The sequence below is a fragment of the Eublepharis macularius genome, chromosome 3 (genome assembly GCF_028583425.1).
Source record: "Eublepharis macularius isolate TG4126 chromosome 3, MPM_Emac_v1.0, whole genome shotgun sequence".
In the NCBI taxonomy this organism is placed as follows: domain Eukaryota; kingdom Metazoa; phylum Chordata; class Lepidosauria; order Squamata; family Eublepharidae; genus Eublepharis; species Eublepharis macularius.
The window spans coordinates 126,977,115-126,999,263 of record NC_072792.1 but is presented as its reverse complement, the minus strand read 5'-3'; the positions used below and the strand labels follow the sequence as shown (position 1 = coordinate 126,999,263).

The window sequence follows — 22,149 nt, the reverse complement described above, 5'->3', positions numbered from 1 at the left end:
GTACAAAAAAGAAAAGCAGAGCAAAGGAGGTTCATTATAACAGGCCAGATGTTCCAGCATTGCAAGATCTAGAGATGTTATATGCTACAACGCAGATGACACTCACTACCGTCACGTTTGCGCTCAATTTGCTCAGCAGCATGCACACTGAAGCCTCCCTTTCCCCAAAAACAAACAAACAAAATACCCTGAACATGTATCGCGTGCGATACCATTACTCTGGCCTTGCAAAACACTCTTTCCGCGGAACGGAATATAAAAGAATTCAAGCTCTCCTAACACTGCGGGGCACTTTCTAGCGCTCCCAATCAAACCGATCTGTGCTAGATATCCCTACGGCGCTTTCCGCCCGCTCGCGGACGCACATATGTATAAATATATACATATAGAGAGATATAGGTATAGAGATATAAAGATAAAAAGGCGTCATATACATCAACCTCATTCTTTTCGGATACTTCCGGTCTAAAACGGACGTTTCTCCTCGTATTTTCACCATAAAGATGCGGAGGCCTAGCGCGCCGCCAACGGAAGTCTTAGCCCTATATCACGCTAGTTCTCTCCCGCCTCTATCTTCCGCTGCCTCCAAGCGCCCTCCACAGCCCCGCCTCCTCTCGGGAGTGCGTCTCAACATCCCAGCCGCACTACGGCGGCAATGAGGCAGCGACAGGGAGGCGGGGCCGAGCCGTCCTGGATGACAGCCGGCAACCTCGCTTGACGCTGCAGCGGGGGAAGCGGCGTTGGCGGCGAGCGGAAAGAGGAAAAGCGTCTCTCCCCCGTGCCCCAGGCGGGAGGGGGACCTCCTCGCTCGCCATGAGCTTCTTGATCGATTCCAGCATCATGGTCGTTTCTCAGGTACGGAGGCTCCTCCTTCGTCCCCCCTCCTGCGCGCGGGGGATGATGGGAGATAGTCGCCTCCTACGTCATAGAACGAGAGGGCGGTGCAGTTCCTGTCCCCTCAGGAGGTGGAATGTGGACGCGCGGTGTGGGGAGTAAGGCGGAAGCCCAGGTGGCAGTCCGCTTAGGCTGAAGCAAACGTTCTCTCGCCATTCTCCCCCTCCCCCGCCCTGAAGGAGCCTCTGGACCCCTGCTTTATTTTCCTGTAAAGGGCTAGCACGGCTGTCTGTAGTCATGCCAGAATATAAAATAGAAGAGACTGTCGCCTCAGGCTGGAGGTGATGGATTGCGGTCTTGAACGTCTCTTCGCATAAAACACTAAGCAAGTAGAACGCTAGTGCAGCAGGACACAAATGCAACGCCCTCTCACCTTCCTTACTGTGCCTTTCTTCTTTTTACAAGTTTTCAAACTTTGGGGGACCATTCTGGAATGTGATCCTCTCCCTGGATTTGGAAGTGATGCAGTCCATTTTGCCATCTCATTCTCTTGCATGATCAGGCCTAGGAGTCGCATTTCTGATGCTCCGTATCCTCTTCCCATTGCATAATAATCAAGCTCCTCCTTGGGGGGAATGGGGAAACAGTCCCAAACACGAGCTCATAGCTCAGTGTTCCAAGTTTATAAAATAGAGAAGGGGAGAAGAAAGGCAATCTTCACAAGTGGTGCTAACATTGTATACCTTAGCTAGGCAAGGGTTATTTTCATTTTTAAGACTCAAGTTGCACATTTACTAAGAAGCAGGTATTGAAATCAGTGGTGCTTTCTTTGGAATAAGCATAGGATTGTGCGGCCCAATTGCTGTTGTGCTTCTAACATCATAAATACTGTTGTTAACATCAAACTTAAATGTACATTATTGTCTACATTATTGTACTGCTTTTAGAATGGTCATCCTGGAAGATGCAAAAACCAGTTTTAAGCACCTCTCATTGAAATGGCCTAAGATGTTCATTCAGTAGAAAGTTTGCCATCTTTTATTTCTTATTTCATATTTAATGGTATGCACAAGTGACACATTCTTGACTTGAACAGTGTCCTTGGTTTACAAAAACATCCTCTTAAAACCCTCTAGATGGTCATTGCAAGGGCCACTGAGACAATGTATTGTAAAGTATTTTGCACGTTACAGATCTAAGTGATAAGAAGCCCTGGTCCTTACTTGTCTGGTGCTAGTGGCATACTGTGATCTGGGAGACCCAAGTTCAAATCCCTACTCTGCCATAAAAGCTTGCTGGATGACCATGGGCCAAGTCACAATATTTCAACCTAACCTACCTGATAGAGTTGTCATGAAGATAAAATGGAGGAGAGGAGACCCACAAAATAAGCTGTGGGTCCCCATTGGGGAGAATGGCAGAGTATAAGGTAAATAAATAAAAGATGTTTCCTTCCCCTGTTTATTTGTACTATAATCTCATTTTTTAAAGAATGTCATATAAGTATTGATACATTCAGCCATGAGTCTTCCATGAACAGCCTGTTTGTTTGTGGTATAATCTATGTCTGGAAAACATATGTAGGAAATCGAAGCCAGTATATTCCTAAGGACTCTCACCCCAGTGAGTTGTATGCTCCCCAGTGTGATACGTGCTTCCCATTCTAAAGACAATATGTTGCCTCAAAGAGTATGCATCTCTGTAGAAATGAAAATATTGGTTATCCTTGGTATTCTCAGATCTTCTAGTGGATCATGACACTAAAATGACCATTTTGAAATATTTGTGTGTTTACATTTCGAGCTAGTAAACTGATAACACCATGCAAAACAGTGTTCATAATATTTAAGGGCTGGCTTACTAGAAAGATGGGATCCATGTCCTAGGGAAATTGCAAAGAGAGGAAATGTTAGATGGTGCCAAACAAGCAGCTTTGGGGAGGGAATGTGAGTGCCAATGTAGTGTGGTGGGTAGAGCATTGGACTTGGACTGGGGAAGCCTGAGCTGAAGTTCCTGCTTGGACATCAAGCACTCTGGGTGACTGTGTTCTGTCGGCCTAATCGATCTCACTCAGTTGTTGTGAAAATACAATGGTGGTAAATCCCATGTCTTCAAACAAGGAATGCCATGGAGAAAAGATGGGATGCAAATATTATAGACAGGAAGATAGGAGATGAGATAAGGTGGTAACCTACCACTCCCTCCCTCCCAGCAGCCAGTCCACATGAGTAGTGTTGCTAGTCCTCAGTTTTGAAATACCAAGCTGGGTTGCTTGTTCATATAACAGAGAAGCAACAGCATGTAACAATTCTCTTAACAGGGAACGTAACAGGGACACATTTCTTAGCTTGAGGAGGGAGGTTATTTGGGAGTTTGTTTATATTTTGAGTTTTGTAAGCTACCCTGAGCCATTGGGAAAGGTACAATATAAATATTTTAACAAATAAATAAGAAGGTGTAGGCTTGCTGCAATATATTTTCTGACATAGCTTCATATTTTAAGAGGGAAAAACTTCACACTACTGAGTACTATGATGAGAAACATCTTGTCTAGCTTATGCTGAAAATATTTTTTAAAAACCCTCTACCTTATCTTGATTGTACATAGTATATTACTGCTGAGAAGTTGTGAAACTTCAGAGTTTCACAAACTATGTTGCAATTATTTAAATAAATAAGATATATTATCTGCCATTTTCTTTATCTACAGTTGCTGTTCTTTGGATTTGGATGGCTGTTCTTCATGCGCCAGCTTTTTAAAGACTATGAGGTAAGGATCAGCCCACTGGATCCCAACTATAACTTCATTACAGTACAACAGAGAACTTGTTGGTTTGAATTATATAAAACAAGTTAATACTACAACTCCTTAAGGCTGCGTTCCAAGCCATGGTAGCTTGGGTGTCATTGAATTTAGTGGTATTTATTCATATGCAGGCACACAGAGGACACGGCTCTAAGATTCTTTATTGTGTGTTGTGTCTGACACTTGTCAAAAAAGGCAGTGTGGAACTAGTTTTCCTACATTTAAAAAAGGACTTCTGGATTTTGGTGTATGTAACTTAGTCTAATATCAGATAAAAGAACTGTATTAATAAGCTAAACAATTCTTAGGTTAATTCAGTGAGAAAGGCAAACTAAGTGAAGAATAAATAAAAAATAATGTAGACTGCATTTGAGCAAGATTTGAATATTCAACTAGAATATTGTGTTTAAACAATATTTAACATTGTGTTTAAACTCACACTAATTTATTCCTGCATTTTAGATATGAATGTTGAACACTCTGTTTATAGAAGTGCTTCCCAAACCTCCTCTGCTTCTTTACAGGTGCGACAGTATGTTGTGCAGGTTGTCTTCTCTGTCACATTTGCTTTTTCCTGCACTATGTTTGAACTCATCATTTTTGAAATTTTAGGTGTCCTAAACAGCAGGTAAGTGTTACAGCTACTGATACAGTGGAATCATCCATTGGTCTGGCTGTAGTTTGAGATTTTTACTTTTCTTTCCAATCCAGTTGTATGAAAGAATAGTATTTGTTATTTAAATGTAAGAGGGTATTGGCTCGTGTAAAAATAGCATTGGGTAGTTTTTATGCAATGTTAATTACAAAGCTTGCTAGGATACTTTACAAATTGCTTCAAGAAAACTACAATGAATATAATGATAATTAAAAAGATATTGTCAGTACTGAGAAATTATTACTCAATGTATTGATGTATTGATATGAAAGTGAAGAAAGCTGACAGGAAGAAAATTGAATCGTTTGAAATGTGGTGCTGGAGGAGAGTTCTGAGGATACCATGGACAGCCAAAAAGACAAATAAGCAGGTACTAGATCAAATCAAGCCTGAGTTCTCCCTAGAAGTTAAAATGACAAAACTGAGGCTATTGTACTTTGTTCACATTATGAGAAGACAAGATTCTCTGGAAAAGTCAATAATGCTAGGAAAAGTGGAAGGCAGTAGGAAAAGAGGAAGACCTAAATTGAGATGGCTTGGCTCACTAAAAGAAGCGACATCCTCCAATTTGCAAAATCTGAGTAAGTCTGTTAATGATAGGAAGTTTTGGAGGTCTTTCATTCATAGGGTCACCATAGGTCAGAGGTGACTTGACTGCACATAACACACACACATAATGTAAAACTACAGAGATTTCCAGATCTTTCTGCTCCTGTCATTTCCAAGTGGTAAATATCTAGCTGATACCAAAAATATATATTGGTCCCCAAATTCATGTAACTTCACTTACATAATACCAGAGTCTGAGGTAGTCCCATTTGTCCAATATAATAAGATAGTAATTCTGTAGAATGTCTTTATCAAACAACGACAACATTTGATTTATATACCGCCCTTCAGAGCAACTTAATGCCCACAGAAAAGTTTACAACGTATGTTATTATCCCCACAACAATCACCCTGTGAGGTGGGTGGGACAGAGAGAGCTCCGAGAGAGCTGTGACTGACCCAAGGTCACCTAGCTGGCTACAAGTGGAGGAGTGGGGAATCAAACCCGGTTCTCCAGATTAGAGTCCCACTGCTCTTAACCACTACACCAAACTGGCTCTACCTCCTCTTGGAATGAGTTGAAGAAAACCTTGTTACACTTTCATTATTTATCTGTAAAAACAAAAACCTAATTTTTAGAAGGACATCTTTGAATAGCAACAAAAATGTACCAATATCTGCATTTTCAGTAGTGGAAATAAATGTAGGCGGCAATCCTAAGAGAACTTTCTTAGGAGTAAGCCCTGTTGAATACAGTGGAGCTTGATTCTGAATAGACCTGCTTAGATTTGCTTTCATAATTGTATGTCTGATCTGAGACCAAATAGCTTGCTGCAGTTTCTAATATTTGTGAGAGAGAGGTCCAGCGTACCTTCTGAAGTATCTGTTACTGATGACTTGGCATAGAATGGCTGGTAAGAAGGATCCTGAGCACATTCTTGGTATTGGTTGAATTGCATTATATGGTACTCTACAAGCTGATTTTGTGCAGGCAATACTGTCTGAAAAGGAGAAGATGGTATGTTAAGTAAGCAGAATATGAAATGATGTGGAGCAATCCTTCTGTTGTTTTCAGCTCCCGGTATTTTCACTGGAAATTGAACCTATGCGTGATTCTGCTTGTGCTAGTTTTCATGGTGCCCTTTTACATTGGCTACTTTGTTGTGAGCAACATTCGACTGTGTAAGTAGGCACAAGTTACCTTGCTAAAAATTTGTAACACACGTTGTTTGATTCACCATTCAAGCCCTTAAAGATGGTGTACTTAATGCCCCTGATTTTCTTTCCTCTTTTTGTTTTTAATAGTGCACAGACATAGACTACTTTTTGCCTGTGTTGTTTGGTTAACATTTATGTATTTCTTCTGGAAACTGGGAGACCCATTTCCTATCCTCAGTCCAAAACATGGTGAGTTTTAGATGCATTTTTTCATCTTTGTCTTGATAAGACAGTTTTTGTCCATCATTGTCTGATGATTGCTAACTTTCTGAAGCAAGCTAAGGAACATGTCCTTCCACTTACTTTTGATATGTGAGATTGGGGATGAGGTACTGTGTGTGCAATGTCACTTCAGTAAGAAGCTGGGACCTCAACATCAATGAAGAGTTTCTTTCATGGGAGTGGTAAGCACATAATAGGTCAAATGCCCTTAAGGAAATCTGCCATCTACGTGGTACTTTTGTATGTTACTAAACTTTTTATCAGCACTCTGAAAGTGTAATGCTGGTCATCTCAAGCTTGTTTGCAAGGGTGGCAAGTCAATACCAACACAGACTGAGCAGTTTCCTAGTTTAGCCATGGTGAGTACAAGAAAGGGAGATGCAACTGCACCAGCTCTTGCTTTTTCTCTGCTGTGGAGTTCACTGTGGGTTAAATCTGACATTGAGAGAACACCATGGATAGAAAAAAATTCACTTACCATTTATGACTTAGGGTAAATATTTCTGTTTTTCTTAACCTAGATGGCTTGAGCAGTGATACTTAAACTTTGTTATATTGTGAAACTGGCATTCTGGTTCTCTTATGGCCCCCTCCTATTCCATAACTTACATTGTGATTGCCATATAGTTCAGTGCCTGTAAGGCTTTATAATTAAGTTTGAGTTTCTTCATTTTCTACCTGCGATAAAGGGAAACCATTGCTAGGTAGTGCGTAGGAGGCATTGGGTTTGTACATGCTAAATTTCACGGAGGTATTTGTCAGTAAAGGAACAGATTTTTGTATTACAACCAGGATATGGGAAGCTGAGTTAACAGTCTATGCATGGTCATTGTTCTAAATGGCAACTTTTATAGTGCAAATGTTTGAAGTTTCATTGCAAAGTTTAGCACTTTAGAGCTTTATTATTTTTTTGTTATGGACTCTTGAGGAACCTCTCCCCCCCCCCCCCAATTACGTGGCACCACTGGTGCCCCTCAAACAGTATTTGAAGAATAACTTGGACACAGTATCCTTCAAAAGTTGAGTATTCCTGTTGCATATTTCTTTACTCATTGCAGAAATTATGAGATGGCATAATACCTTTTCAGCAAGAAGTATTGTAAGAAGGAACATCTTCAGTAGAACCATATTTACAGTTGTTAAATAACTACAATTAAAGTGGGAGTTTGAAAATAAAAATTGTGTGTGCAAATGTTGCCATAGTGACTGTTTTCAGGAACGCAATCTTGAAATTAATCTGGTTCTATTTTCTTTTATGTCAGGAATTCTGTCTATAGAACAGCTCATAAGCCGAGTGGGAGTAATCGGGGTGACCCTCATGGCTCTGCTTTCTGGATTCGGTGCTGTCAATTGCCCGTATACTTATATGTCTTACTTTCTCAGGTAAATGGGGTTTTCTAATTTTTTTTGTATGTATTCTTATTCTTTGAAGAAGAAAATATTGGGATGGATCCTCGCCATGGTTTCCATTGGCAGAAAACACTTCTGTTCCAGAGGGTCCATTGAAATACATTTCCGCATCAAAAAGATGTAAAGAAAATGTGGGGTGGACCTTGCGAGTCATGCTCTTGTGCTGGGATGATGGCCCCCAGAGTGGAATGATGGCTCCCAGGACCAGAGAAACTGCTATGGGTGCTGTCATCTCATTCCCAGAGCAATATTCCCTACCTCCGCAAACAGCAAAAGGGAGAGTGGTCTGGCATTGTGGGGCAGGAGCCCCAAACATCCTGGGTTGTCGCTCCACATCCCCTCCCACATCCCAGCATCAACCTTGCCCCCTGCATTCAGTGGGCTTCTGCCTGGCTTATCAGATGCCAGAAGTGCTGTCGGAGAATGAAAGTCCTCTGTGGTGCCCCCGCCAGATATACACAGGCAACACTTCAAGTCCCACCCTGCTGCCTGTAGTGAATTTGAGGCAGAAGCGGGAGAGGGAAGCTGAGTGGGGCTGGAACCTGTTCAGGGCTACCCCATTCTTACCAGCTCAGAGCCAGAGACCATCCCCTGGGATGCATGAAAGCACAGCCCTATGTCCTGTAGCTCCTAAGGGAGCTACAGTCATACACAGGCAGGCAAACAGACAGGGAGAGAGTTGTTCGATACAGACTTTATTGAACTGCCAAAAGTGAAGTGGGATGACTGGACGTATGTTACCAACTTTTCTTGCCTGTTAGTGCATCAGTTGGAACCGGGAGAGCCATTCTTCATGCTGCTTTCTCAGGAGCAGGGTTGTCTTGTGGGCTGGCTGGGAACTGCTCCTGATGCTGGGCTCAAATGGCAGTTGAGAAGGATTACTGGGGATTGGAACAGCCATGCTCCAGTTCTCAGCTTCCCTGACATGTCCCTGAAAGGGAAACAGAGACATGTGTGGTGAGGGACCTGGCCTCGCACAAGCCACAGTTAAGTCTTTCACATCCTGGGAGACTGTCCATGGCCAGGGGCGGCAGTGGTGGCTTCATCGTCATAGGTGCTACTGGCAACCAGATAATGGATGCCCCTCTGGTGAGAAAGTGCTCTTTGTTTGCATCTGGATGTTCTACTGCTGCTGTAGCTCTTTGGAGCTCTGATCCTGTGGGGGAGACAGTCAAGGGGTTGCACGCCCACCATTGCAGGGGAGTTATGAGAGCAAGCACCCATTCGTCCTAACCTGTGGCCGCATTCTCTCCTCTGCCCGAGGGGGGAGCCTGGTCAAGGAAGTCTGAACGAAGCCCTGGCATGGGCTGCCAGAAGCCCCTCCTCTGAAACAGTTATTTCAAACGTGGCTCCCTGGGCAACTGCCTCTTTGGCAGGCATGGGCAGTGTTCGCTTATGGGCAGGGGCCGCCCCCTCCACTGCCGAGCCTCAACCACAGAGGTCAGTGTTTGGGGGAGTGCAGGTGAGGGGAGAGGGGAGGTCAGTGTGAATGAGCAACCCAGGGCAGCCATTTCCCCAGCTCCTTTTTACTTGATGTGTGCCCTCATCCCTTCCTGAGCCAGGACTCAGGAGATGGGTAACCTGTAAAGGAATTTGGGTGGTAGTTATTTAGACATTCTGGACTTAGCTTTCCTCCTGTGTGTGAGTGCAAGTTACACCCTGATTTTTGCGCAGTGTTACCCCACTCACATGTGCACTCTCTCCTGCCTCGTGCTCTAAGTCCCCACGGCAGAAGGCTGTCAGGCAGAGCCTCCAGCTGTGTTCCACTTCCTACTTACCTGGGTTCATGGGCACCCCGACCAGAGGTTATGTAGGGTGGGCGCAGAATTGATTGGTTGCCGGGGAGGGGCATGGCTGCCATAGGGATGTGGTTGCTGCGGTAGTTGGCATCCTGTGCTCCACTAGGCTGCTTGTGGGCCTAGTGGGGCTGAGTATGTGTGTGTGGGGAGGACTTTTCCCTTACAAAGAGCGCCTATGGGCTATGCCACCATTTTTTGTGGCGTAACTTTTCAATGCTACAGGGAGACGACTAACTCCTGCCCTGCCCCCTGGCACACTGGTGCAAGGATTTACGCTGCAGATCAACCTGTGCCCAGCTGCAGTGTCTGGGTGCAGGCAGGGAACCCAGGCACAGCGTTGCCACAGTGAACTGTGAGTGTAAGTGGGGTTTACACTGGCATAGTGGGCTAAAACGCCATCATGGGGGCTCGTTGGCTTCCTAAGCATTCCCCCCCCCACACACACATAGAATTGCACTAATAGTTTGTTTGTGTGTGTGTGTGTGTGTGTGTGTGTGTGTGTGTTGCAGGAATGTGACAGATGCAGATATTTTAGCTCTGGAGCGTCGTCTCCTCCAGACCATGGATATGATCATCAGCAAGAAGAAAAGGTGAGAGAAACACATCAAGCATCTTTCATTAGATAGAAACATGTTGATGGACAAATTGTATCGCTTGTTTAGAGAATCAGATATTTTCCAAAAAGGCAGAACTGATGAACTAGATTAAAGAAATTAGTTTGCTGAATTAATGCAGGAGCCAGTAAATTTAGAACAGCTCGTAGTAATAATATTTTATTAAAAATCTTAGTTTCACTTTACAATTTTAGAGGGAAAGGGGGTTCTTTAAACTTACTATAGCTCAACATTAAGTTCATTTGCTCTTGGTTTATACTTTAAATATAAGAAGATAAACCATTTCCCCCCATTTCAAATCCTTTTATTCCTGCACTGAGCTTGCGGCATGAAAGGAGACAGTTTAAGGAGGACTCCAGTTAGCTCCTGCTTCATGTGTGCACCCTGAGTTTAAATTTCCTGGGCAGAATTAGTGGCTATATGAGTAACACTGATTATACATGCAAGGAAGAATTTATGAGTTGAATTTTTGTTAGAACTGAAACAGAAAGATAAATCCTTCTGGTCTTGCAAAAGTTAGAATCTATATTCTCTTAGAGCCATTATTTTAAGAAGTTTGATATGAAACAATAAATAGAATCATAATGTAGTTTAAACAATCTACTTGGTAATCCACTTAACATTAGAATCCTGCAAAAAAACAACCCACGTATTTTCTTTTTTCCATAGTAAGAAAAATGGCAAATTTGGGAGACGGGTTGAGAGAATTTAGTGTCATGATAGTTACAAAAAACATACACTGTTCTTTAATTAGTTCCTAATTGGGGCAGCCCGTAGACAGTCATCAAATGGCATGGAAAACAAATTGTGTTAAATTTTGTTTTGGCTTTAGTTTGCATTTCTCTTTTTAAAAACAACTTGACTTTTCTACTCAATCAGGATAGCCATGGTTCACAGAAACATGTTCCAGAGGGGGGAAGTGCACAACAAGCCCACTGGTTTCTGGGGCATGATAAAAAGTGTTACCACATCTTCTCCAGGCAGCGAAAGTATCCTTTATTTCCGGGCTACGTTCAGAATGGAGGCTTGAGTGAAAGGAATACAGAAGGGGGGGGAAACTGAGAAATCCATTTATTACTTGTACGAATGACAGATTCTGCATAACCCATTACCTTCAGTTATCAAGATTCATCTCCAGTGGAGATGGTAACTCAAACCTGCAAACGGTAAACTCTGTGACTCGGTCTAATGGGATTCCTTGTATACTTTTTCATGAAAGAATAATTCCAACAGATTAATATGGGTGAAGATGGGAAGCATGAAGTTGGTCTTGCCTCAACATAACCTGCATTGATGGCTTTTCTGTTAAGCAGACAGTCTATTCTGCTGTGGTAGAAATGTGGGGAAAGTACCAAGTATCTATGGCACTTTAGCGTTCTTTACATTATAGTTGGTTTTTATGTTGTTACTTGCATATTAAATATTTTGGATAGGTTTGAGATTTTGTCACTGTATGGAGTTGAGCTGTTAGTATTGGCAGATGGGATAGATTGGAACCTACCAGTCATGGTGGCCCTGACGAGGGCAGAAAGGTGGGGGATAAGTTTTGTAAATAAAAATAAATCACATTCAATGTGCAGCTGGTATAGGCTTGATTCTGCTTTATACCTTGGTTAGAGACCACTCTGGTCAGACTATACAGCACTCTTCTTCAGTTTAAAGGGCATTTAAAACAGCAGCCTTCTCAGTGGGAGGTAAGGGTTGCACTTGGCCAGACATGCTTGGAGCAAGGTAAGCTGTCAGCATCTCTGGGATTCACTTTGAACGCACTGGTGGTTGTGCAGCTTTGAGAGGTAATGATGGGCGTAAGCCATGCCTGTTGCCTTCTTCTGCAGTGCTGCCCGTGCCTCAGTTGCTTGGACAGAGATCTGGTCCCAGGTGTCAAACAAAATGGTCTGGTATGCTGCTGCTGGCTGTGTGCCAGGACTTAACCCTAACCCTGTAGAGAGTGCAGTAGAGAGCTGCTGCAAAGTGAAATAATTTCAGGAACTGTCTCGATTTATTTTTGTATTGTCATCATCTTCTGATAGTTAATGCAGACATTTTTTAAAGGTTCATTATACATCTCTTATGGGATGAGCAATGAAAGGAAGCTGGCGTAAGTAATTTTTTCTGGTACTGTATATGTCCTTAACATCCTTTGTTTGCCAGATCTGACGCTTATCCAGCAAGAAGTAGATGCTCTGGAGGAGCTCAGTCGGCAGCTTTTCCTAGAAACAGCTGACCTACATGCTACCAAGGTGCAGGTTAAAGATATCCAGTGGGTAGATAGGAGGGGTGGCCAGGTGTGGAGACAGAAGAAATTCTCGAGTAAATAAGAGAGCAAGGTTAAGCATATCTATTCAGAAGTGCGTCCCATATTATTCACTGGGGCTTATTCCCAGGGAAGTGTGCTTAGGCTTGCAACCTAAGAGTACTACAAGTGGGTTTTTTTGAAATGTGGAAGGTAAATTAGCCTTCCTCAGTTCATACCTTCTCTGTGATTTTGTGCAACTCTCAGTATAATTTTCTATTGGGAAAGGGTTATTTCCTATTTACACTGTTGTCTGGCAGTATCTCTCATTTCTCATATGTAAAGGAGCCAACATACTCCATCTGTTTTGAAAGGTCTTTCTGAGGTGCACATTGTTTTATTTAATGATGGGAAATCCATCTCTTAGTTCAAAACCAGCAATCTGAATGTCTCATTAACCTGAACCTTTCCCTCATTGCAGGAAAGAATAGAATACTCCAAAACATTTCAAGGGAAATATTTCAACTTCCTGGGCTATTTTTTCTCCATCTATTGTGTTTGGAAAATTTTTATGGTATGTAATAGTTCTATTCAGATGCTAATTTTTATTTTGCTGGCAAAGGTTGGATTTCTCATCAGCAGGAGATGGAGGAAGGTGGAGGAAGCTACAAGGGGTTCGGCCATACTAGACTTGATATTAACCAACAGGGAAGAATTGGTAGATGAGATGAAGGTGGTGGGGACCTTAGGGGGAAGTGACCATGTCCTTCTTGAATTCCAGTTGCTGTGGGGAGCCAAGGAAGTTCATAGCCAGACTCGTAGGTTAGATTTTCTTAGGGCCAACTTCGATGAACTCAGAGGCTTGATGAGAGTCATTCCGTGGGGGAGTGTGCTGGAAGGGAAAGGAGCGAGTGAAGGGTGGGCCATTCTCAAACATGAGCTTTTTGCAAGCTCAAGCCCTCACTATCCCAGCAAGACGGAAACATGGTAAGGGCTCCAAGAAACCAATGTGGATGCACAGAGAGCTCCAGAATAAGCTAAGGGAGAAAAAGGAAATGTTCAGGAAATGGAGAGAAGGACAGACCTCTAAAGAGGAGTATATGAGGGTTACTAGGTACTGCAGATCAGCCATCAGAGAGGCCAAAGCTCAGTACGAGCTGGGTCTGGCCAGGAGGGCTCGCTACAATAAGAAAAACTTCTACAGATATGTGAGAAGCAAACGCAAGGTAAAAGAGGCAATTGGACCGCTGTTGGGAGTAGATGGAGAAACTCTGATGCAGGACAGAGAAAAAGCAGACAGGCTTAATGACTTTTTTGCCTCTGTTTTCTCCCTGAAGAACTCAGGCACATCTAGAGATAGTAGAAAATGTGGCAGGACACCTGAGTGGCTAATTGACATTGACAGAGAGGTAGTGGAGAGGCATCTGGCTGCACTGGATGAATACAAATCCCCTGGGCCGGATGGGGTGCACCCAAGAGTGCTGAAAGAACTTTCCAGAGAACTTGCAGAACCCCTGTCCATCATCTTCAAGGCCTCCTGGAGGACTGGGGATGTGCCACAAGATTGGAGAAGAGTGAATGTTATCCCAATCTTTAAGAAAGGGAGGAAGGATGACCTGGGAAACTACAGGCCGGTCAGTCTGACTTCTGTTGGTGGGAAGGTATTAGAGCAGATTTTAAAGGGATCAATCGGTAAGCATCTGAAAGACCACTCAGTGATCCGGGCAAGTCAGCATGGTTTTGTTCCTAACAGATCTTGCCAGACCAACCTGGTTTCCTTCTTTGATCGAGTGACCAGCTTACTGGATCGGGGGAACTCTGTTGATGTGATTTATCTGGATTTCAGTAAAGCTTTTGATAAGGTCCCCCATGACATTCTGATGGGCAAACTGGAAGACTGTGGAGTGGACTATAGGACAGTTCGGTGGATAGGGAACTGGTTGGAGGACTGCACTCAAAGAGTGGTGGTCAACGGCGTTTCATCAGATTGGAAAGAGGTGTCCAGTGAGGTGCCGCAGGGCTCGGTTTTGGGCCCGGTACTTTTCAATATTTTTATCAATGATCTGGATGAAGGAGTGGAAGGGCTGCTCATTAAATTTGCTGATGATATCAAATTGGGAGCGGTAGGAAACACCCAAGAAGATAGAATTAAAATTCAACAAGACCTGAATTCTCTGGAGAAGTGGGCAGCTGTGAATAGGATGCAATTCAACAAAGACAAGTGCACAGTATTACATCTGGGCCACAAAAATGAGAAGAATAAATACTGGATGGGGGATACACTTCTGGGCAGTAGTATATGTGAAAGAGATCTTGGGGTAAGAGTGGACTGTAAACTGAATATGAGCAGTCAGTGTGATGCGGTGGCAAAAAAAGCTAATTCAATCCTGGGTTGTATCAAAGGGGCCATAGCATCGAAATTGTAAGAGGTCATAGCCTCTCTCTATACTGCCTTGGTCAGGCCACACCTGGAGTATTGTGTGCAGTTCTGGAGGCCTCACTTCAAAAAGGATGTGGCCAAAATCGAGAGGGTGCAGAGGAGAGTGACAAGAATGATCAGGGGTCTGGAGACTGAGCCCTACGAGGAAAGGCTGAGGGCCTTGGGAATGTTTAGTTTGGAGAAGAGGAGGTTGAGGGGGGACATGATTGCTCTCTTTAAATATTTGAAAGGCTGTCATTTGGAGGAGGGCAAAGAGCTGTTCCAGTTGGCAGCAGAGGGTAGGACCCCAAGCAATGGGCTAAAACTGCATGCACAAAGGTACCGGCTGGATATTAGGAAAAACTTTTTCACGGTCAGAGTAGTTCAAAAGTGGAATCAGCTGCCCTGGGAGGTGGTGAGCTCCCCTTCACTGGCAGTTTTCAAGAAGAGGCTGGATGAATACTTGTCAGAGATGCTTTAGGCTGATCCTGCACTGGGCAGGGGGTTGGACTAGATGGTCTGTATGGCCCCTTCCAACTCTATGATTCTATGAGAGCCTTCCACGTCTCTCGTAATATAGTTAAGTTTTTAAAAAACTGTTTGACTTCTCCTTGTTGGAATAGTTTTTCACCTGAGAGTGGCTGGCTGTTGTGTTATATCTATACCAGGTAACCAGACAGTATTATGTGTGCCTCTGTATGTTTTATAATCTCTGCCAGGGTGGATAATTTATTGTGAAAGATTGATGTGGGTATATCCTGCATCAATTCTGGTAAAAGTGTTTTTCAGTAGCACTATTTGAGTATATTTCTCTTTCCTCTTCAGGCAACAATCAATATTGTATTTGACAGAGTTGGGAAGACTGATCCAGTCACAAGAGGAATTGAAATCACTGTAAATTATTTGGGAATCCAGTTTGATGTGAGACCTGTTTTAAATCTTAACTTTTCATTAATATTTCTTCTTTCTTTCTGCTGTGTTCAGAAGTTGATGTAAGGCCAAGCCATGGGTGAATATTATGTAAACGAGCCTAGGACAAGTCTCAGGTTCAAAGGCTTCTTCCACCTTTCCAGTTTCAAGCAAACCGTAGTTTGCAATTTATATCTGAACTAGTAAACAACAGCTTGTGCCAAAATTGAAACCATGATAATTGCTTGCGGTTCTTGTTTGCCCAGCAAGTGCAAACCATAGAGTGCCAGTCCAGATGTAATGACAAACCATGATTTGTAGCAAACCACAGAGAAAAGGAAGGAGAAGGCAGCAGCGGCTCATTGATATGGAGCCCAACTATTGCTTGATATTGTGTTGAAACAAGTCAAATACTTACCACCTGGGTAGGGATAGCTTAAAGGTCTAATAAAAAGTATTTCAAAATCTGACCTTAGATAGAAAATGTCCCTTTAGTTTCATAATATTCTAGCATTGCTTTTTGGTGGGAGGTGCAACCTTGTGTGAATGGACGACTGCTCCTGAGTTTATCCTAAAGTCAAGTATTAACAGAAGATAGTATTATGTTGGATGGGTTTCATTCTAGTGAGAGTCTAGTGAGTAATTAATTACTATTAGGAGTATTCAGCACTTTGACAAGTTGAGCTCCTGGTGCATCTTGTGATTGCTAAACCCATGGATAGGATTCAAGAACTGTACAGCCCAAGGAAGCTTTAGATATATTTTCTGAATGGCAAACTCCACTGCCCTAGGAAGCTTATCTTTGAATGCTAAGAGGAGTCTCTAAATGCAGTTTTGATATGACGAGGAGGGTCAGCTGAAATGGAAAAATGACAAAAAGATCCCACTGGCTGTGTGCAAGGCCTTGGTCTCTTGTAAAATCATTCTTCAGATCTTACCATACAAGTAATTTCTGTAGTGATACCATCAAGTTATTTCACATCAATCAGTCATTAAGCAGTTGCAAATCTGGATACTTGCATGCTTTGGCTGAAATTCAAGCGACGGCTGAGTAGCAAAAGGGAAATTAAAAGATGTACTTTGTGTGCATTCATGATAGGCTATTAGAAATACATTGCAGAACTTTTATCTGCAGCTGCCTGCCACTTGTAAATCTGCCTTCTGTAAATCTGTCTCTCATTTATACCCTCCCAACTTCTGTAGGGCCAGTTGGGTATTATTTCAAAATGTGAAAAAAATTAAAGCATCTAAAATTGAATATATATGAATTTATGTACATTTCAGAATCATATTTTTTCATAAATAATACCTAATGTTAGTATTTCAATAGGAGCTCTTTTTAAAATAATTGGCTTCTAGTTTGCTGCTACTCCAGAAGATGGCAGTAGTTTCCATGTTCATTAAGAGAGCATGCAATTTTTTTTAGATTTTTGGTCTCTCAGTAAAAACTGAATTTATGCTGCTGGCAAAATCTGTAGGAATACTGAAAATGTTCTTTAATCAACTTCTGTAGTAGATTCTGTGCATATATAAATATAATCTGAAATCAGACAGCTTGCCAAATTAATATTCTCTGGTGATGTTGCTGTAAATTTCTTTACTTGACTATTTCCTGATTGTATTATTGCAGGTAAAATTCTGGTCCCAGCATATTTCCTTTATCCTTGTTGGAATAATTATAGTCACCTCTATCAGGGGTTTATTGATAACACTCACAAAGGTAAGATGGATTATGGTCCCTTAAACTCTTGTTGAGCCAAATGTGGTGTGTGAATTAGGTAGAACACTGTTCTTGGATAAGAATTTTACCAAAATATACTGGTCTGCCACTGAAAACTACCACCCCTACCATTTCTCTTTCCATAATGTGTAGTTGCCTTTATGCTGAATGTTTCTTCTAGCCTTGGCTGTATGTATTGGCTGTTCTTGGTAGAGCCAGGAAAATGTTCACCGTGGTGACACCAGGGCACAAAGAAAAGCAAATTACGCATTAAAAGGAGGAGAGAATCCAAAACAAGGATTCTGTTTTAGGCAGTAGCCTCATGTTTTTTGTGACATGTAGTTCTGCTATTGAGTTCCCTTGGCCTGCTTATTTGAGAGATACTGGTGTAAATAATAGTAATGCCTGAGTTAGGGGACATTCTTCTTCCACATATTCAGATAACTATTTCTTACTAGTTTTCCTATTATAATTTAAACTTATGGTGGGACCCTTTAGAAATAATTCAACAGTGATGTTGCACCCACAATATCTTGGAATGTGCTTTTATGTTTAGCATTGGTATATAAGTAACTGATAGCTCGTTGCAGAGAAGTGGTACTACAATTCCTCAGTCACTGTAAGAAACATAACAACATAGTATTGGGGAAAAGTGGGTTAAAAATAGTTAAATTCAGAGTTGCAATGGATCATGATCAATAGAGAGTCAGATGCTTGTTTGTTTTTAAGAAAACATTTACTTCTAAAGGAAAAAGGCACATGGGATTCCTACAAAATAAAGAACTTGATTTCCTACATCTTTACAAAGTCCACGTGAGCAATAATGGAGATTCTGCTTCTTCTTGACCCTTACAGAGGAAGTCACCTGACCTATTAACCAATAGTTTCTCAGTTTCCCGGGCGTTCAAATAGATAAGGCTATTGGCTCCCTGCCAGGTTTCCTTCCAGGTCAATACAAACAGAGAGGATGCTGGGTAAACACATTAATCCCGTAATGACTGAATGTCAGACCTTGCAACCTATATTCCAACACATAGTATATCCATTTCTGCTATCTTTGAAAATTGACTTGGAATTTTATATTCTTGATACTAGAATAGCTGAGTAAGATTTTCTGTTTTTAAATGTCATCTCTTAGTGTGATGGACTCTGCCTTAAATGTGCTTTTGATCTTTGTTACATTCTGGTGATGGTACAAATGGTAGATGGGAGTGTTGCTTCTCCTCATGTCCTTTAGGCAACATTTGTGATTGCTTTCCATGGGGTAGAAGCTAACTTGGCCATACAGATATGTTCAAATGTACATTGTACTGCATTGCTTATATCTGATGCACAAAAACAGGTTGTTCCACAAGTGACAGTCACATCCATCCCAGGTTGCAAATATAACAAATATGAATTCAAGAATCTGGAAGGAAAGGAAACTAAGACCAATTGGCAATAGCTCTCCAGCAGCAGAAGGTCTTTCCCAGCCCCTGTTTCCTGAGGTCCTTTTGCTGGAGATGCCAAAGAGTAAACCCCAGGGACTTCTTGCATGTAAAGCATGTACATTAGCAGTGCATCTCAGTACCTCCTTAGTCCCTTTGTGCTTGTCTCTCTGTATGAATGCATGTATGAGGACAGTCAGGACTGCTTTCAGGTAGAGCAAAACGTCTTGTTACCAACTTTCAAAAATAGGTAACATGGCTATGGTCCCAGGTGAATGTGGATTATGTTATGGGAGATCATCAGTAACTGGAGAACTCTGTTACAAGCCAACCTGACTCTATTGCCAGTTAGAAAAATTTAGGAATCCTTTCAAATAAATTGCTGCTATTTACAAGAACTCCACTGTTCCTGGTCACATTGGCAGTGTGTTGTGTGAGGGGCCTTTGATGGGTATCAAAGGGATCACTTTCTGTTTCAGTCCTATTAACATCATTAAAAATCCCCAGGTGCATGTTTGTTTTATCCTATGCAGAAATGTGATCACACACAGCCTATATGATTTTTTGGGGTGATTGTCTTTCTCTGCAGTTTTTCTATGCTATCTCAAGCAGCAAGTCCTCCAATGTCATTGTTCTGTTACTGGCACAGATCATGGTGAGTGTTTTAGCTGATATGTGAACTGTGTTTTGTTCTTGTTTTGCTGTTGCAGCTGGATTTCTGATGTTTCTGTATCTTCTCTGCAGGGGATGTATTTTGTATCTTCGGTACTTCTGATTCGGATGAGCATGCCTCTGGAGTATCGCACTATAATTACTGAAGTTCTAGGGGAATTACAGTTTAACTTTTACCATCGCTGGTTTGATGTTATATTTCTTGTCAGTGCTCTGTCCAGCATCCTCTTTCTCTATCTGGCACACAAGCAGGCTCCTGAGAAGCATATGGCACTCTAAGTCCATTATAGTTCTCCAGTGCCAGATAGATTTAAAAAAAAAAAGCACTTGCCATGCTGCCATACTGCGGCAGGTCTTTGTGTGGCTGTTAACCAACTCTTTGGCTCACATCAAATGCCTCAGCTCAGGCAGAAAATGGCGAGAAACAGCCAAGAGTCCTAAGGTACTTCTTTCTGGTTTTGGGACATGCTTGAGATGGAATAGTTCATAAAAAGAATACTTAAGGAAACCTGAGATGAGAGCTCTTGAAAAAGAGGATGGATGAGCTTCAATGAAAAGGATGATTGGCAATACGTCTGTCTAATAGAGCAATCCTATGCAGAATTACTCCAATCAAAGAGCAATGAAATCAGTGGGTTTAGACAAGAGTAACTATGCATAGGATTGTATGGCTTATGTTATAATCTTGGAGAGTAGAGATTTTGGAATGAAACCTCCCAATAAACCAAGTTTTGTAATAATTTTAATGTTTAGTTTCATAATAAATGTTTGATAACCCTAGAGATTTGGGAATACTGCTGGGAGGAGGAATGAATAATGCTCAAATTATTGGTGTCTGAGTTTTTGTAAGGCAGGCCTGCACAACTTGTGCTCCATCAAGGTGAATGCAGCTCACTAGGGGTGGGATTCAAACTTGGATTTCCTGCTAGCCTGGGAATTTAAAAACAGGTAGATTATCTGGTATCATGCAAGCTATAATATGTGGTGGATGAGCTATTCAGTCATGTTTCATCCTAGCCTTTTTACTATTATGTTGGATCTTATTTATTTTCCTTCCAGACTACGAATAGAACTGAGACCTCCTAGGAATTTGATGTTAAGCATCTGTATGTATTATATACAAGAAGTTCTCTTATGTGGATCACCCACTGTCCTCTAAGCCTTTCTTAGACCATTACTGATTCCACTTGAGGCTATCTGCTCTGTTTTGCAACAGTCACACAGCATTTTTGTGTCTTAGTTTAAGAAGATACTTAGAGAAATGGTAGACCGATTACATTGACTGATAATGTAGTTAGAATACTTTTTGAAATTTTGAGATCGTGCGTAATCTTTACAAGTGGGGGTGGGACTCAGTAGGAGACTGACTTCCACAGCCTCTTCCACCAGGGATAGTCTGTGAGTTTCACATTCCTTCACAATCTAACTAGGAGCAAAAGGAAAGAAAGATAAAAGGAGTAACAGTAAAGCACATGTGCAGATTGGGTAAACAGACATACAGGTGGGAGGAGTGGTGCTTGGATGGAGGCATGACATTTTGCTACTATAGAACATTGGTGGCGAGGAATTAGGGAAACAAAAGATTTTTTTATTTAACACATTTCTATCCTGTCCTTCAGTCCTCAAAAAAAATCCCCAGTTTCCAGTGAACTTAAAACAGTCAAAAAGAATAAAACATGTCAACAATAAAATCGCTCATCAGGCTAGGAATAGTCATAGGACAAACAGTCATTACCTAAACGCAAGCCACCACTGCTCAAGGACCCATTTTAGGCAGCTGTAGAAAAGTTAGTAAACAGACGGGCAGGCAGACCCTCCAGTGTTGTGTACTACTATTGAAAAGGCTTTTTCCTTTGGCCACCCATCATAGCACCAGTGGGCACATACAAAAAAAGGACATTTGGAGATGTTCTTGATGTCAGCATAGATGTGCAAGGGAACTGACAGACCTTAAGAAATTCTGGTCCCTGGTCATTTTGAGATTTCAGAGGCCCATTAACTGGCAGCCTGTGCAGATGAAAAAACAATCTAGTAGTAGTTTAGTCTGGATAAGGCATAAATAAAATAGCTGATCAGATTACTCTTGTATAGGAAGCAGCTCAACTAGTAAGTCAGCTAAAACTAATACAGTAGAAGCTTTGTTAACTGGCAAACTTTGTTAATTGGCAGGATGGACATCATTGCCTGCTCAAGGGTGAGCAAGCAGTGGCAAGCAGGCTCCGAGGACTACCCATAGATACTGTCTGCTTGCACTGCTGCTGAGCAGGTGATGCCCATAGCTGGAATCCTGCTGCTCCCCCTTCTTCCCCACTCCATGTCACCACACAGAATCGGCCGTATGGAGACATGAGGAATATTCAGGCTGTGGGAGCTACATGCTTATGCTGCTGTTCCGCAGGGAGCATCCATGGCGAGGGGCCCACCAGGATCCACTGCCTGCTCTTCTCTACCTACTTTCAGGACTCTGGTAGAGTCCCAGATATGGCTGCAGTAAAAGCTTCATTAAATGATATTTTTGGTTCCCCACCATTTTTGGTTACCCACAGTTCCCCAGTGATGTCTGTTAACAAGTTTTTTACTGCACCATTATAACTGGGGAAAGCGAAATAGGTACAAGGTATTATCAAAAATTAAAACCTACAGTCTTAATATCTGACAAATA

At 42.1% G+C, this 22,149-nt stretch overlaps 1 protein-coding gene across 3 annotated transcripts; it reads left to right on the top strand.

The window, feature by feature from the left end:
• Positions 1–501: 501 nt before the first annotated feature.
• LOC129325528 (Golgi pH regulator) lies at positions 502–20,719 on the top strand. 3 transcript variants are annotated; one of them, XM_054973239.1, is made up of 14 exons: positions 506–855; positions 3,545–3,604; positions 4,165–4,268; positions 5,920–6,026; positions 6,150–6,251; positions 7,547–7,667; positions 10,003–10,083; positions 10,987–11,096; positions 12,259–12,347; positions 12,822–12,914; positions 15,585–15,680; positions 17,299–17,388; positions 19,405–19,470; positions 19,560–20,719. In XM_054973239.1, the coding sequence occupies exons 1-14, from the start codon at positions 814–816 to the stop codon at positions 19,764–19,766; spliced, it is 1,368 nt and encodes a 455-aa protein (XP_054829214.1). In that variant the 5' UTR covers positions 506–813; the 3' UTR covers positions 19,767–20,719. The 3 variants fall into 3 exon arrangements, with proteins under 3 accessions (XP_054829215.1, XP_054829214.1, XP_054829216.1); XM_054973240.1 differs by lacking the exon at positions 19,405–19,470 and having other exon boundaries at positions 502–855; XM_054973241.1 differs by lacking the exons at positions 506–855; positions 4,165–4,268 and having other exon boundaries at positions 3,578–3,604.
• Positions 20,720–22,149: the final 1,430 nt, after the last annotated feature.

Excerpts from the sequence above, each read along its gene's own strand:
- LOC129325528 (XM_054973239.1), top strand. The coding sequence starts at position 814 with ATGAGCTTCTTGATCGATTCCAGCATCATGGTCGTTTCTCAG. Across the intron at positions 10,084-10,986 it reads ATCATCAGCAAGAAGAAAAG|GATAGCCATGGTTCACAGAA; the intron begins GTGAGAGAAACA and ends CTACTCAATCAG. Across the intron at positions 12,915-15,584 it reads GTGTTTGGAAAATTTTTATG|GCAACAATCAATATTGTATT; the intron begins GTATGTAATAGT and ends TTTCCTCTTCAG.